Source organism: Rissa tridactyla, chromosome 1 (genome assembly GCF_028500815.1).
Source record: "Rissa tridactyla isolate bRisTri1 chromosome 1, bRisTri1.patW.cur.20221130, whole genome shotgun sequence".
Classification (NCBI taxonomy): domain Eukaryota; kingdom Metazoa; phylum Chordata; class Aves; order Charadriiformes; family Laridae; genus Rissa; species Rissa tridactyla.
Genome location: NC_071466.1, coordinates 28,683,118 through 28,698,595, shown reverse-complemented (window position 1 = coordinate 28,698,595; position 15,478 = coordinate 28,683,118). Strand labels below are relative to the sequence as shown.

Here is a 15,478-nt window from a genome sequence, read left to right as displayed (position 1 = left end):
TAAAGAAAAAAAAAGAAAAAAAAACCCCACTATCAAAAGCATTTTCATAGCTCATGCCATCACAACAAACTCAATTTCAGTAATAATAAATGTTATACTGTCCATGAGCAAATTGATATTAGAAGTGTTTTATGATGATCCATACTTGTTCAACATCTTCATTAATGACCTGGATGATGGGGCAGAGCGTACCCTCAGCAAGTTTGCACATGACATGAAACTGGGAGGAGTGGCTGATATGCCAGAGAGTCGTGCTGCCATCCAGAGGGACCTCAGCAGGCTGGAGAAACGGGCTGACGGGAACATCCTGAAGTTCAACAAAACTGCTGAATCCTGCACCTGGGGAGGAACAATCCCAGGCACCAATATATGCTGGAGGCAACCCAGCTGGAAAGCAACTCTGCAAAAATGGACCTGGGGGTCCTGGTGGACACTCAAGTTGAACATGAGCCAGCACTGTGCCCTTGCTGCAAAGGTATCCTGGGCTGCATTAGGCAACGCATTGCCAGCAGGTCGAGGGAGGTGATCCATCCCCTCTACTCTGCATTGCTGAGGCCACACATGGAATCCTGTGTCCAGCTCTGGGCTCCCCAATACAAGAGAGATATGGACATACTGGAGAGAGTCTAACGAAGGGCCATGAAGATGATTAAGAGACTGACACATCTCTCATATGAGGAAAGGCTGAGAGCTGGGACTGTTCAGCCTAGAGGAGAAAGCTCAGGAGGGGAACTTATCTATGTACCTGAAGGAGTGGTGCAAAGAGGTTGGAGCCAGGCTCCTTTCAGTGACAGGACAAGAGGCAATGGGCAAAACCTGAAACAGAAGACGTTCCCTCTGAACATTAGGAAACACTTTTTGACTGTGATGGTGACTGACCACTGGCACAGGTTGCCCAGGGCGGCTGTGGAGTCTTCATCCTTGGGGATATTCAAAAGCTGTCTGGAGATGGTTTCAGGCAACCTGCTCTAGGTCGCCTTGCTTGAGCAGGTCCCTTCCAGCCTCAATCATTCTGTAATTCTGTGATATGTAAATCTGCATTTCCTCAAAAAGTTTTATGAGGATTAAAGTAATTTCTTGTTGAGGATTGCATTTTTAATATCAATTCATTGTTTCTGCTCTGTTTTGGTTTTAAGTCCATGAGAAATTACATAAAATGATCAGTCTAGAACATCAAGATATAAGTAATCCAAGGTTTAAAAAATATTACTGAAGACTAAGTTCTGGCAACCATCTCCTTTAAGACCTGGCTCCATTACAAGAATCACAGAATCCTCGGGGCTGGAAGGCACCTCTGGAGATTGCCTAGTCCAACCCTCTGCCCAAAGCAGGGTCAGTTAAAGCAGGCTGCCCAGGTCTTGGCAAGGTGGGTTTTCCATATTTCCAAGGATGGAGACTACACAACTTCTCTGGACAGCCTGTTCCATTATTTGACCACCATTACAGCAAACAAAAAAAGTTTTTACTTATGTTTAAATAGAATGTTCTGCATTTCAGTTTGTGCCTGCTGCCTCTTGTCCTGTCACTGGGCACCACTGAGAAGAGTCTGACGCCATCTTCTTCATTGTCTCCCAAAAGATATTTATACACAACTATATGCCCCTCCCCAGGCTAAACAAAAAATATCTAAAGAATATCTCCATCAATTTAAAAGAAAACATAAAAGAAGTCTAGAAAAAGACCTACAAACTCAACCCTGACAGCAAAGCTGTTCGTATAGATATAGTATAGAAAGCAATATTTAATAGACAAAACTTAAAGCATAATTTGGTCTTTAATCCCTTACATGGCACATATAGAATGCTCTTACTGCAGATACACCTAGAAAAGTAACTGGGTTTTTTTAATGAATCTAGTGGGCCTGCTAGTAAAACTCTGATAAGTGATGATCCAGTAACAGTTGTCTTCAATTTGCTTTCAGTTTTGCGTTGGTTTCTGAAAAAATACTGCTTTCTTAAACATAGTTCTGAAATTAGTGTTATTGAAACTGTTCTGGAAATATGGTAGGCATTTTCAATAAGTACTGACAAAACACAGGGTGAAGATAATGAAGTCAGAGGACTTTATAAAGCTGAGAAAAAGTAAATTAATGTTTTTATATATATATAATTTTTGCAGTAACTTTGACAGACAGTCTTGAATTTACTGTAAACGATGGTGGTATTCTCACCAACAAAAGACACTGCTAGGTTGTTAGCAATGTCATCAGTGTCAACAGCCTCATATATCAGAGTGTAGAACCTAAACCGCAGGATATCTGGAAATGAAGACAAGCTTTTGGTTGGGTATTCAGACTTTCTAGAATAAGGCATTTGATTTTACAGCAAAGCTTCTGAACATCTTTGAACAGAGATGATGAAATTGAGCATCTCCAGTTCGTGGGACATTTTGATTTCTTCAAATGTCTTATCACCTGAAAATGTCAAGGTAAGTCTGTAAAACACTGACTTAGCTTTCTGGAACAACATTTGGTGCATGCCAAATGAAACCAGCTTCCTAGCAGTTTCTCTAGAGTCTCCTCCCTCTATCTTGTTCTGACACTGACTGCAGAAGTCAGGGAGCACAGCAGTTCAGGAGACGGAAGTCAGGAGCTGTGGGAATCAAGTGCTCTGGACTTCTCAGCACTGAGGGGTCGCTCTAGACCTACAGTTACTGAAAGTTCATCTTGGTACATTTTTCTTTAACACTGTGGACCCTCAAAAATTTAATCTTCCTTTAGGGTCCATTGGACACCCAGAATCCCTGTTCTGAAAACAGGCCCTGGTTTAAGTACAGGTTCCCATGAATTTCAGCTTCATAGACTCCAGTTTCATAGCAGGGAACCCACATAACTTTTCTTTTAAGGTAGCGCTTGCTTGAAGCTACGTGTTCTGGGAATATAAGTCCTTCAGCAGCCTGAAGTGATCCTGCCTGCAATTCTTTGAAAGTCTACCAAAATCCATCTGCTTTTATGAAAGTAGATTTCATATTTGAACATTTCAGATTTCAAAACCTGATGCTTTTTAATTCTGTTTGCCTAATGAAGCCGTATTTCTGATGATGAGCACGCACAGCACTTGCTGAAACTCAGAGTGCTAATGGCAAGTCCCAGAAGGAGCTGTATACAGTCAGCTTCAGCTAGAACCACTCTTGAAATAAGGTTGCTAATTAGATGTCCAAATACATAATGGAATGAGTAACTTAAAATATGCAAGTTCAAAAGCAATTGCCATATTGCACATATAAGACATATCTGTAGCTTTGTTTCAAAACCTGAATGTATTACATACTACATTATGAAGGCTTTTTTTTTTTTTTTTTTTTTTTTTTTTCCTTTTTCATTCTAAGCATTCAGGATCTGTCACAATAATTAGCTTAACAGGCCAAACATTCTTGAGCCCAGACCCTAGAAATATTTGACCAGCTTACATATATGTTTAGAACATGGGCACTGAGTTATTTGTGTCCGTTTCCTGCAGTGTAGACTAGAAAATGTCACCTTTTTTGGACCCTATCTGTGTGCAAATGGTTTGTGAACGACAGCCTTTAAAGACTGAAGGAACAAAGCTTAATAAATTAATTATTTCACTCTTAAGATGACCTTTGTGGAGCAGTATTCTCTCTCACTGGCAGGGTGGTACAGTAGTGTCTCGTCTATACTAATCTCCACTGACTGTAAACTGTTAAGGTGATTAACTGGAAGAGACAGTTCTTTCACCACATGTACAGAATCACTGTGAACTGGGTCATATCTGTATATTTCATGCATTTATTGGTAGTAAAATTTGGGGAACAGAAGTAGAATTTATAATATTTTTTTTTCTTCCTTTCTTTTCCGTCTACAATTTAATCAATTACATTGAAACTCCATTTAAACTTAAAATAAGGACTGTTTAAAATACATCAACACTATAAAATTAAAAGTGTACTAAGTTTCTATGTAGTTCAAAATCTTACTATAGCTTGCACTTTGATACTGCAGTAAGTAATAGCCCTTCAATTTCACAAAAGGGAGAAATTAATCTATATTTCTATTCAAGTAAGAATTTAACTAAAACAAATGGGCACATCAGATACAGTGTTGAAATAATTATGCTTGAATTTTAAATCCAGCTATGAAAGTGATTTTAACAGATTACAAACAAATCCAATGCCTAATATCAAAAAGTTAGAAATGGAGGAAGACTAATCCAAAGGGAAAAATTCTCCCGTCCATCTCTTGTAGATGCTGCTATGACTTCAACATACCTACAGTCTCAAAGGACAGCTAAGTATATAGCCATAGGAATATGCTGTAATTTTTCACACAGTTGTATATAGCCATAGAAATGTGTTATAATTTCTCATTGCAATATTTTTTACTTGACAGGTACTTCGAACATATATACATGTATATATGTGCACACATGCAGACATATATATATGCATGTTATATTTTATCAAAACCAGATATCTGAACAGGCATACAATGGCTGACTAATGGACTATAGTTACCTAGAAGCTTCACCCACTTGCCTTGTAGCAGAAATATTTTAAGAGATTACTGTTTCCCAGTAGCAGACAATATATAATGTGTCCTATGGGAAGAAGTCACTTATCGGCTGAAATTAACACTTTTTTTTTTTTTAGCTCTTCAAGGTAGAATTTAACATATTTTTTTTTACTTCTCTAAAACAAACATATAGATCGCAGACATGGTTTCCATTTCCAAGACTCTTCTATTCCTTGATGACTGCAAGTATTATATAATTACAGTATCCATACATCCAACATCAAGTCTGATTTAATACTAGAGTAGCACTTTTTTATTTATCAAGGTCATATCTTGATGGTTGCATAAGCTTAGATAAATCAGGTGTTAAGCAGGCACATCTCCAAGGAATCTGGAAATTCTCTCATCTGCAATCCTCAGCATATCTTATTATTTACTGCCAAAGAAATGACTGATTCATTTTGTCATCTTTGCTCTGTGATTTTTGCTCAGCTGAAACTGCCTGCCCTCTTCTGCAATGCCTGATCAGACCTATTTAAGTTGATGCCTTTGATCGCAGACACTGAGGAGCTTGCTGACTTAGGCTTTGACTAAACATTCCTCCACTGCAATATTTATGCACAAAATCCTAAATGATAACTGACAGTCAATGTAGATAACAAAAACTTGTAAGATGTTTCCACTATTTACGGATGCTCAAAATAGCTTTACTTGTGCTAGAGGTATCAGTCAAGATGAAAAATTGCTATTAATATAACAAAAGCCCAACAAATTTTGCTTTGATGAATGGTTTATTTCTCACAAACAAAGTATCTGAGGTCAGGAAAAAATCTGTTACTGGAAAACTATGCAGTGCGATTTTTTTTTTAAATGCTTTAAATTCTTTCTGCAGTGTGATATCATGCTTAGTTTTGGAAGCTAGGGGCATTTTACTATCAAGCTGTTCCAAACAAAATTATCAAAACAAAGCTAATAAAAAAAAATACAATGAAAGTTAAGCCCTATGGAAAAAAAACTGCCTCCAGCTCTTTAGTAATCACATTCCAACACCAGAGGCTAAAAGTACATCAAACTGCACCAAATCCTTTTCACATGACAACCTCATAAATTATTCAACTCATTAGTAACACCAAGAGGCATAAAAATAACATCAGTGTTAAGGATGTTTTCTTACAGAGAAAGGTCAGCTAAAAGTTTCAGTATTAAAATCCAAAGGCTTAAGCCTCTGAAAAGTAAGTACATCTAGATAGAATCCATGAATTATAACTTTAATGTATGCTGTTCTAAAATTCCATATGTTAATTTTAAAATACATGTGAAAAGTTAGAATTACTTAGTTCAATTTTGCAAACAGGCCAACTTCAGCCCATTGTAATTTTTATGTAACCACTAAATTTGATGCGTACCACCTTTAAACACACCTGAGATTTAATTTTCCTCTATGTTGAATGCACTAACAGGTGAGTAGCATGAAATTATCTAGAAACAATCCAATATGAAACTATAACTAATTCAGTTTTTCTTTTTCTTTTGGTTGTAGCTTTGTCTTGCAGGCTAGCTCTACTGCCAGGCAGCTGTCACCTGCACTAAAGTACTAGAACACAGAAACTACATAAATGAAGGCAATCTTTGCAACATGCTGAACGCTCAAGTGCAACTTGTATTATAGTTCTCACAAAAAAAACCCCAAAATAGTTTCCAGTATCCTCTGAGTACAATCTTATCCCAAAGATACAACATTCCTGCTATAAAGACACGAAACAAAGTCCATCTAAGTAAATGGAAAGCTCCTGTATTTTAAAACCAGGACACTATCAAGGCTGAAAACTTTCTAATAGTTTATAAATCAGATTTCTTCATGTTCTAATGCTAGTTTAATATCCAAAATTAAAAATATTAATCGATAACAATATTTTTTACTGCCTGTATAATCATAAAGCCTGTGGTTTTGATGATTATTTGCCTTAAAAAAGCAACACGCTAATTAGCACAGTTTTGCATCTGCCTCTCATAAGATCTCTATTTTGATGTTTTGGAAGAATGTGGAGAAAATAACCCTTTGTCAAATATGCCATAGTATATCCTACTGGGAGAAATGTCTTTCTTAACCCAGTTTACGAACAGTTTATGGCCTGAAGTCCTGCACATGGTAGCCTTCACATTTAAATAAGTACTAAATTACACTAGCTAGTATAACTGCACACACAGATATTCATTTATATGTCTAACCTTGTTTGAATCCCAGCTATTTGCCTCAACAACCTGTAAAGCTGGTGAAATCTGTAGGTCACACAGTTAGTTTTATATTTATCATATTCAGAATTTCTGGCAACATTAGCCTTTGGCTACACATCAGCTGAAAGGTTCAACTTGCTTTATGTATAATTACTTCCATTTTTTACTTCTAAACACTAAAGACTCCCAGGATTTTTTTTTTTTCAGTACTACAGGTTAAAAAAAACCCAACAGACAGACAGAAAACCATGTTAATATTCTTTAAAAAATTCCCGTCTTTGATATGTTAGAGAGGTACCCCAGCTTAAATCTGAGAAATAAATTTGCTTTAGAATTCCAGAGTACTCAGGGTCAGTCTGCTGTACAGAAGTCACTAAACTTTTAAATGATATAAGGGAATTTGAAAGCACATTCCTCCTTCCTCTTTTATAATCCAGCTACCTCTCCATGAAAATCAAACATCATCTAATCCTTACGTTCCTAGACTGAAGCTCCTGTGTATTCCGTTCACTATTCAAATCACAAGTTTCTGTAAAATAATTATTTTAAAGTTATTACATTTTTCATGGTTTGCAGAAAAAAATACTTTTGGCTGAGATTACACATGCCAGGATAAAACTTCTGATATTTTTAAAAAACAGTTAATTTCTTATTCACGAAAGGTCTCCAATGGAACTATTACGACACATTAGTTTGATGGCCTAACAGTTTCATTCTGTCACTCTGGAGAGACAAGTTCAGTTACTTTTACCAGTGTCTCAAAATTAGTGTCTGGGAATGCTGGAGAGGTATAATGTGAATCCCTTGGGGATCAGAGAATTTAATAGCCCACAAGCTCAAGTCTTCTGGTTCATTAAAGTGGAAGAATTGAAAGAATTCCTTTTCTAAGAACATGTTGTCCTAGGAATTCTCAGCACTGTCCTTAGAAAAGAAGGGACACTGTTCTTAGGGATTCATGGACATCAAGAAAACATCATAAGCTACATTTTTAAGCAGGAGTTAGTACTGACCATATTCCACAGCGGCTTTTAGGAGAGCATCAGAATGAGTAGACCCAAAAGCATTGCGAACAAATCGCCTCCGCCGGCGCAAATCATCTTCCCAGTAATCCAAGCGCCAGAAGTCATGCAGTTGGCTATGAAATAAAGAACACACACATCAGCACCTACCGCAGCTTGAACTGTATTTACGTACATTATAGTAGAATTTCACTGCCGCTTTTCTATTTCAGGAACACAATCTTGTAAAAACATATATTACTAAAGCGTACAATATTCTAACGTTTCTTTACATGCATTTATATATTATAAACCTCAGCACTGCCTGTCTCAGAATGCTCTGCCTGCTGCTAAAAACATTAATCACACTGAGCCCATTAACAAATGCAGCATCAAATTACAAGTATTAATGGCACAGCTTGCTTTCTTTTACAGTGTTTTTAACAAGGCTTGTAAATCATAGAATGGACCTCAGTGCAAATAGTTTGCAATTTAATGACTATGGTCCCTTAGCAGACTGAACTTAGAAGTATAAAATATTGCCCACTTGAATTTTGTGGAACTATGATTAAACTAATGTGCTGAAATATTCATTGAAATAATTCCCCACTGCCCCTAGCAACCTGAGAAAATTGCAATTTTATTCATTATTAATAACACTGAATTAGAGCAGCAAAAAAATTCCACCATGTGGTAATTGTCTTGGTAAATTATTATTCCAGCACTAACAGAGTACTAGGATGATTTTATAGCTTCCAGCTAATACAAGCCATTAACAGTCACAGCCATCTTTGTGTTACATTGCCTTTTTACATTCAAAAGCAATATTAAACTTCTGAAGAATTATATAAGCCATTGTTAATCTACATTCAGGTCAAAACATACACATATATAATTATCTGGTATTCAACTTCTGTTCTAAAGAAATTACCAGCTTTCAGAGAACTTCTTGATCTTATCAACACAAACATCTCCCACATCAATTTTACAAGCATGCTGTATTTTAAGCCAACATTTTAAAAACTTTTTGGATCACTACGAAATACCCAAAAAGTTTGTGGATGCATCCTTATCATCAGACTCATAATTGAACACACTATACACTTAAAATGATTCTACAGATCATGACCTTGCAGGCCATAACGAGGGAACCACTGCTTTAAACCAGTAATTTTCAATCTATCTGCAGAACCCTGGAAATGCCTGTACAAAAGGTGGATGACAAAAAAAAAAGATAAAGGTTCTCAACTCATGAGTACGGGCTACATCTTTGCTGTATTTTTCTGGGCGTTACTTCAGACACTTTTTTGTATATTGCCTTCGTTTTGGGAAGCTATGCACTGGTAGCCATTTCCAGAGGAAAAGTAGAAATATACTAATGTAGAACAGACCTTTTCATTTTTTACAGTCCACTTAACTACTTTTTTCATGCTTGCATGAGTTCTTGTCCAACTTTACTAACTGCTGTCATGAGATCCAGATCAGATCTGGAGGGCAGAGCACTAAGGGGAGTGGATGTAGCAGCATACCTTCTAGCCACTTAGACATTTTCAGAAGCAGCATGCCATCATTTTTAGTCAATGTATTTTTTTGCATTCTGAATGAAATTTTCACTATGTGCTTGAGTTTGCATGAAGGTCCTTTGCTGCCTGGCAGAACAGGCATTGTACTTATCTACAAGCAGTGAAAGGGCAACCTCAGGAGTTCTGTGGGAGCTGCTTCCTCACCTAGAGCAATTCAGAGCGTCTTAGAATTATAGAACCATAGGATTGTCTAGGTTGGAAAGGACCTTTAAGATCACCGAGTCCAACCATTAAGGTAACACTGCCAAAACTCAACACTGAACCATGTCCCTAAGCACCACGTCTACCCATCTTTTAAATACCTCCAGGGATGGTGACTCAACCACTTCCCTGGGCAGCCTGTTCCAATGCTTCATAACCCTTTCAGTGTAAAATTTTTTCCTAATATCCATCCTAAACCTCCCTTGGTGCAACTTGAGGCTATTTCCTCTTGTCCTATTGTTTGTTACTTGGAAGAAGAGACCAACCCCCACCTCTCTACAATCTCCTTTCAGGTAGTTGTAGAGAGCGATAAGGTCTCCCCTCAGCTTCCTTTTCTCCAGGCTAAACATCCCCAGCTCCCTCAGCTGCTCCTCATAAAGACTTGTTCTCCAGACCCCTCACCAGCTTCGTTGCCCTTCTCTGGACCCGCTTCAGCACCTCAATGTCTTTCTTGTAGTGAGGGGCCTAAAACTGGACACAGTACCCAAGGTGGGGCCTCACCAGTGCCGAGTACAGGGGGTGATCACTTCCCTAGTCCTACTCACCACACTGTTCCTGATACAGGCCAGAATGCTGTTGGCCTTCTTGGCCACCTGGGCACACTGCTGGCTCATGCTGACCCTGCATTTGGCCTTGTTGAACCTCAGGAGTTTCAGACAGGCACAATTCTTGAGTTTGCCCAGGTTCGTCTGGATGGCATCCCTTCCCTCAGGCGTGTCAACTGCACCACTCTGCTTGGTGTTGTCTGCAAACTTGCTGAGGGTGCACTCAATCCCACTGTCTTAAGGGCTTTTTATTGTAGTGATTTTTTTGAAAGTAAAGAAACTTTCCCTTTTTACTGCCATCTAAGAGTTCATGATGAAACAGGAGTAAAGATATTAATGAAAACTCCTTTAAACACAAGAGTTTTCTGAAATGGCACTTGTCACCGCAATAATAATAAAAAAGACTGCTAGGTTGATAAGAATGGTACAATTATGTATGAATTAAAGATTTTTTATGAAATTAAGACATTCAAAGACTAAAAGAAATTACATTTTTAATTTGTTCTGCGTTTAATCTGACAATTCATTAATTTCATTAATCAGTCTGAACAATACGATATATTCTCAGCTGAAAGTAAAACATTTTAAAGTCACTATTTTAGTGAAGTGGTAAGTAAAGAAATGATGAAATTGTCAGAGGATAAAGTCTATTTTGGAGATCCAAAAAAAGGGTTACAAGTTCACCAGGGATCAAAGTCTGAAATACATAATAATGGTGCAAAATAAAAACTTTGAAAGAACAGAACACAAATGTTATTCCTAATCACAAATTATATGGCTTTTTAAAACACAATTGAAGTTTCTTCCCAGAGTTTTCTATAGGAATCTATCCCACAATGTTATTATATACTTCCAGATATCTGAACCCTGAAGAAAAGGTTTTTGAATCTTAAGCAGTTACTCTCTGATTTACCCTTGACTCTTTGAGCAAGATCTTTAATAAAAAGTCAAGACATTTTCTCCTACCTTATTGTTAGTAAGAAAGCAGATGGCTGAAATGCTGATGGCTATACTTACAGAAAGTTTTGAACGGTTGAGTTTCATCACTTGCATTACAGACAGAAATATTTGTGGGATTTTCCTAAAAAGTTTTATTATGTTTTTGGATTAGATTAAAAATACTAGTAAGTAGAAGACTGTGGCCACAAGCTCAAGCCTAAAACTAAGAATTTAACCTGCTTTAAAAGTCCAGAGCTATGTACTGAATCAGTATGTAGTTGTCTAGCCCTTAGATTACAGTACTTCAGAAATACTTACCTCCCAATCCTGTGGATATTATTCAGGCTTTAAGATTTTTCAGGAATTTAGGTAGCTGTTAGGTAGCTCTAAATGATGGCTGTAAATCAAGTAGAACTACACCTTCTAACGCTGTACTGGGCACAAGTCAGCCCTATGAGAGCGTATGTCTGCAAGTCATCCGCATCTCTTTCTGCTACAACCCATTTTTTCAAGAAGTGACTTGACTAAATCAAGTCATTTTAGTAATTTATTTCTGCAACAAGTACAATATTTCAATAAGCTATACTTTCCTTAATAATGTATATTATTAATAATCCTTATTTCCACAGCCAACTACATTACAGGTAATTTCTCATTCCCCCATATCTTATACCAGTTAAGTGACATTTTGAATCAGACTTGTTTAAATGAAAAAGTGCATATTAAGCATATTGTAATGAATTTTTTTTTTAAGAACTGAAAGTGCATAGCATCATTCAGGAGCTACTCCTACATATTTCAAAAAAGGCTGAAAGAGCTGGGACTCTTTAGCCTGGAGAAGAGAAGGCTGAGGGGGGACCTGATTAATGTTTACAAGTATCTAAAGGGTGGGTTTAAGGAGGACGGAGCCAGGCTCTTTTCAGTGGTTCCCAGCGACAGGACAAGGGGCAATGGGCACAAGCTAGAACATAGGAAGTTCCGTTCAAATACACGGAAAAACTTCTTTACGGTGAGGGTGACAGAGCACTGGAACAGGCTGCCCAGGGAGGTTGTGGAGTCCCCTTCTCTGGAGATTTTCAAGACCCGCCTCGATGCAGCCCTGAGGGATGTGCTTTAGGCAATCCTGCTCTAGCAGGATTAGTCCAACTGGACTAGATGATCTCTAGAGGTCCCTTCCAACTCTGAAGATTCCGTGATTCCGTGATTCCGTGAAAAGTACCATTTTAACTGAACAGTTATTTAAAAATGCACTCGAAAACACGACACAAACGAGTCTGCTCCATGAGTTTAACTGTCAAGATAATTTCCTTACAAACTGTAATATAATCTAATATGAACCTTTATCATCCTTATCATGACGAGGGTTGGTATGAAACTAGTGATATTACAAGATTACTAACAATGAAAAATTTTATTTGGAGTGGTGTGCATGTTGCAAACTTACTCCCAAACTTCAGGTGTGCAGCACTTCACAGCATTAATACAGCCACAGAATGTACATGTTTTAATGGAACAAGCCCTATTTTACTACAGTTGTTGAAGGATTACAAATTCTATTTCACTGTCATCTCTGGTGCCTGCTTAGCAGCTCGCCGTGTACATTCTCCTACTTTAAACTGTATTTTATCTTGTCAAAGGCCAGCATGGGATGGAAAGGCAAGGTGGTTTTATGCTACCCCAGATAGCCAATGTGGGCTTTGATAAGTTAGAGAGAACAGCTTGGAAGTCTTCCAAGGGCAAGTTGCTCTAAAACTCAGAACTGCCCAGAATTCCATATAATACTCTTTGCTACCGTATCACACACACCTTCCATATATTTGGGGTCAAAGATTACAGAGATGGACTGAAGTATTTTAGGTAGCTCAATCTATTACCGAAGGAGAAATTCTGTAGCTCTCTGCCACCAAAACAATTTAGAGGAATACCAAGCCAGCCTGAACAGCAAAGTCCTCCCTGCCTTTTCACAACATCTCTATAGCTCAGACATTTCAAAGACAACTTCTGAAAAGATTTTCTATGAACTACTTCAGACACAGCTCCAAAGAAGTGTATGGAAATGGTTTTTTTTTTCTTTTACTTATGAATATTAGTTGTCCTAAACAGCAAGCCTTTGTGGGCACTCAGCATCCATGACAGCAGCTCCATGGCTGTGAAACCCACTCCTTGTTCATGGAGAAATGCAGTTTGCTGTACGTGACCTAGAGCTACAGCAACCAGAGGCAAGAGGTGGAGAGAAGCAGTGCACATGTCCATAAAAGATCCTCAGACTGCAGCCCAAAGGATGGGCTGCCAGATGGAAGAGATTAAGTTTGAATATGTTAATGAAGAGGAACAAGCCTGCAGGCATGGGGGAAGGGGAAAAAGTTGTTTGGGAAAAGAGGTGGGTCACAGAACTGGAAGGATGTCATAGTCTTTGTAATACTGGGAAACTGCATAGAAAAGGCAAGGAATTTATGATCTATGGTTCTAAGAATTAGTCCTGGTTGTTTTTATGTAACATATTTTAAAAAGGAGAAAACAGTTCTTTTCACAGTGTGGAATTATGACTGCATTTTGAGAAATAAGAAAAAAATGTATATTGGAAAAGCATAAAGAATTTCCCCAAGGTAATATGAAGAACAGAAAATTTGCAACGTTAAAAAAAAAAGGCAAGTAAAAGAAAACTTGAAATACAAAAAAAAAAAATTAAATTATTACTTATGCGATATTTATTACAGTTAAAAAGTACAAGCCAAAGTATAAACCTATTTGCCACAGGATCTAAGTAGTAGAAGTCTTCTGTAATGATGAAAGAACAAATACTGTTAGAAGTGGTATAGCAACAGATACAATACTTGTATTAGAGTGAAGGTTTTTCTGACCGTGCTTGAAACAGAAGCAGTGACTGCTGGTTTTACCAAGATGGTGAGACAAGTATGCAAAAATCACATCTCATATTATAATGGCTAAAAGAGAACAAAGCCTTCTTGTACGTGAACAGAAACGAATACCAGAAGCCTCAAGTAACACAACTAGTATGGTTACTCTACACAAAAAAGTTTTTTTTAGTTACAAAAATCACAAAGCTCCATTATGTTTTTCCAAAGAGCGTGCTACAGAATCCCCAAAATAAAACTAGAAATACTGAAAATGAAGAATAATACTAAACTAATAATACCAATAATACTAAAAATTGGAAATACCAGCACAGGGAATAAAGATGTCAATGATGAGACATCTTGATGATGACAATGATGAGAAACATTTAAAGCAATGAAAATTGAAAAAGATGGTAAAAATACTGTAAGTAGGAATTTAAAAAAATCTTTAGGCATTCATATAAACAGCAACATATTTTTTTCTCTGAAGTACAGATGCACACGAATTATATCAGGAGTATATTTGGCAGAGTTTCAGGGTAGAAAGGAAAAAGTCTCAGACAAAGAGATTAGCATTTAAGTAGAAGGATGCTAAGCTCAATACTATGGGAAATTTAGGTAATATTTAATCTTTTTTATGTTTTTTTTTTTTTTATGAATGTGATGTTGAGTGATTCAATTCTTGCATGAGAAGTTTCACACAGTAATTTTTGAAAGAAGCTGGGCCGATGTGTCCTAGGGAAGTCAGGTGGATGATATATGGATTGCTGGAAGCAGGGCTACAAGGCTCAGGATATCAGTACAATACCATGAAGTTTTGTTCACAGACTGGTGAGGTGACATGGCAGTGGGATGACAGGCTGTGAAGAAGAACGTAAGACGCTGGTGGAGAGGGCAACTGGCTACAAATACTGGGAGATTGTGATGAAGGCAAGGTCGTGGCAGTGGGCAAACAAGGGATGCCTAGGCTGTTGGTTAGGGATAGCATTTCCTGGGGGAAGGCTGGATGGTCAGTGACCGCTAGCTTTTTCTCCACTTTTTCTTGTATTTGTAATCAGTGCAGCAAACTAGCATGGGTAGGAATGCGAAAGAAAACAAAGGAGCTCCTTGCAAATTTGGTTAAGCAGTTGGCGTCCCGGTCACTGAGAGCTGGAGGAGGTGGTGTGGAGAGCACAGCAGTCCAGCTAGATGACTTACATCCCAGCAGCATGGCTAGAAGGCATGCCAGCACTGCTGCACTCAGAAGTGGCACGAGAGATGAGAGGTATTTTTGTACCTCCTGTGTAGGGCTGCCAAAATGTGAAAAATTAAAATGAGAAGAGACATAAGACAGGAATGATTGGTGAAATTTGAGGAGAAATGTAGACAAAGTCAGAGCCCCAAAAATGAAAAAGGACTTGATAGAAAAGTCTAGAGTTAGGCAACGAGGAATTAGAGAAGTTTTTTAATTTTTTTTTTTTTATTAAAAAAGAAAAGAAAAGAAAGACAGATTAAAAGGTATCTTCCAGCAATATTTCCCATGATATTGGGAAATGGGAAACCATAAAGACAACAGATCGGGAGGCAAAGAAATTGAAAAGCATAGATGAAAGGTTTGAAATGTAACTATTGATTGGTGAAGAAAAAGCAACACTGAGCTGAAAAAATG

General features: G+C 37.7%; 1 protein-coding gene across 9 annotated transcripts in view; it reads right to left on the bottom strand.

Moving 5' to 3' along the window:
• The window catches only part of NBEA (neurobeachin), a 511,894-nt gene that overhangs the window by 184,433 nt on the left and 311,983 nt on the right, over window positions 1-15,478 (bottom strand). For all 9 annotated transcript variants that reach the window (XM_054223413.1, XM_054223357.1, XM_054223366.1 and 6 more), the window contains one exon: window positions 7,717-7,841. In XM_054223413.1, coding sequence (XP_054079388.1) covers window positions 7,717-7,841 — 125 coding nt within the window. The remainder of the gene's footprint in view (window positions 1-7,716; window positions 7,842-15,478) is intronic.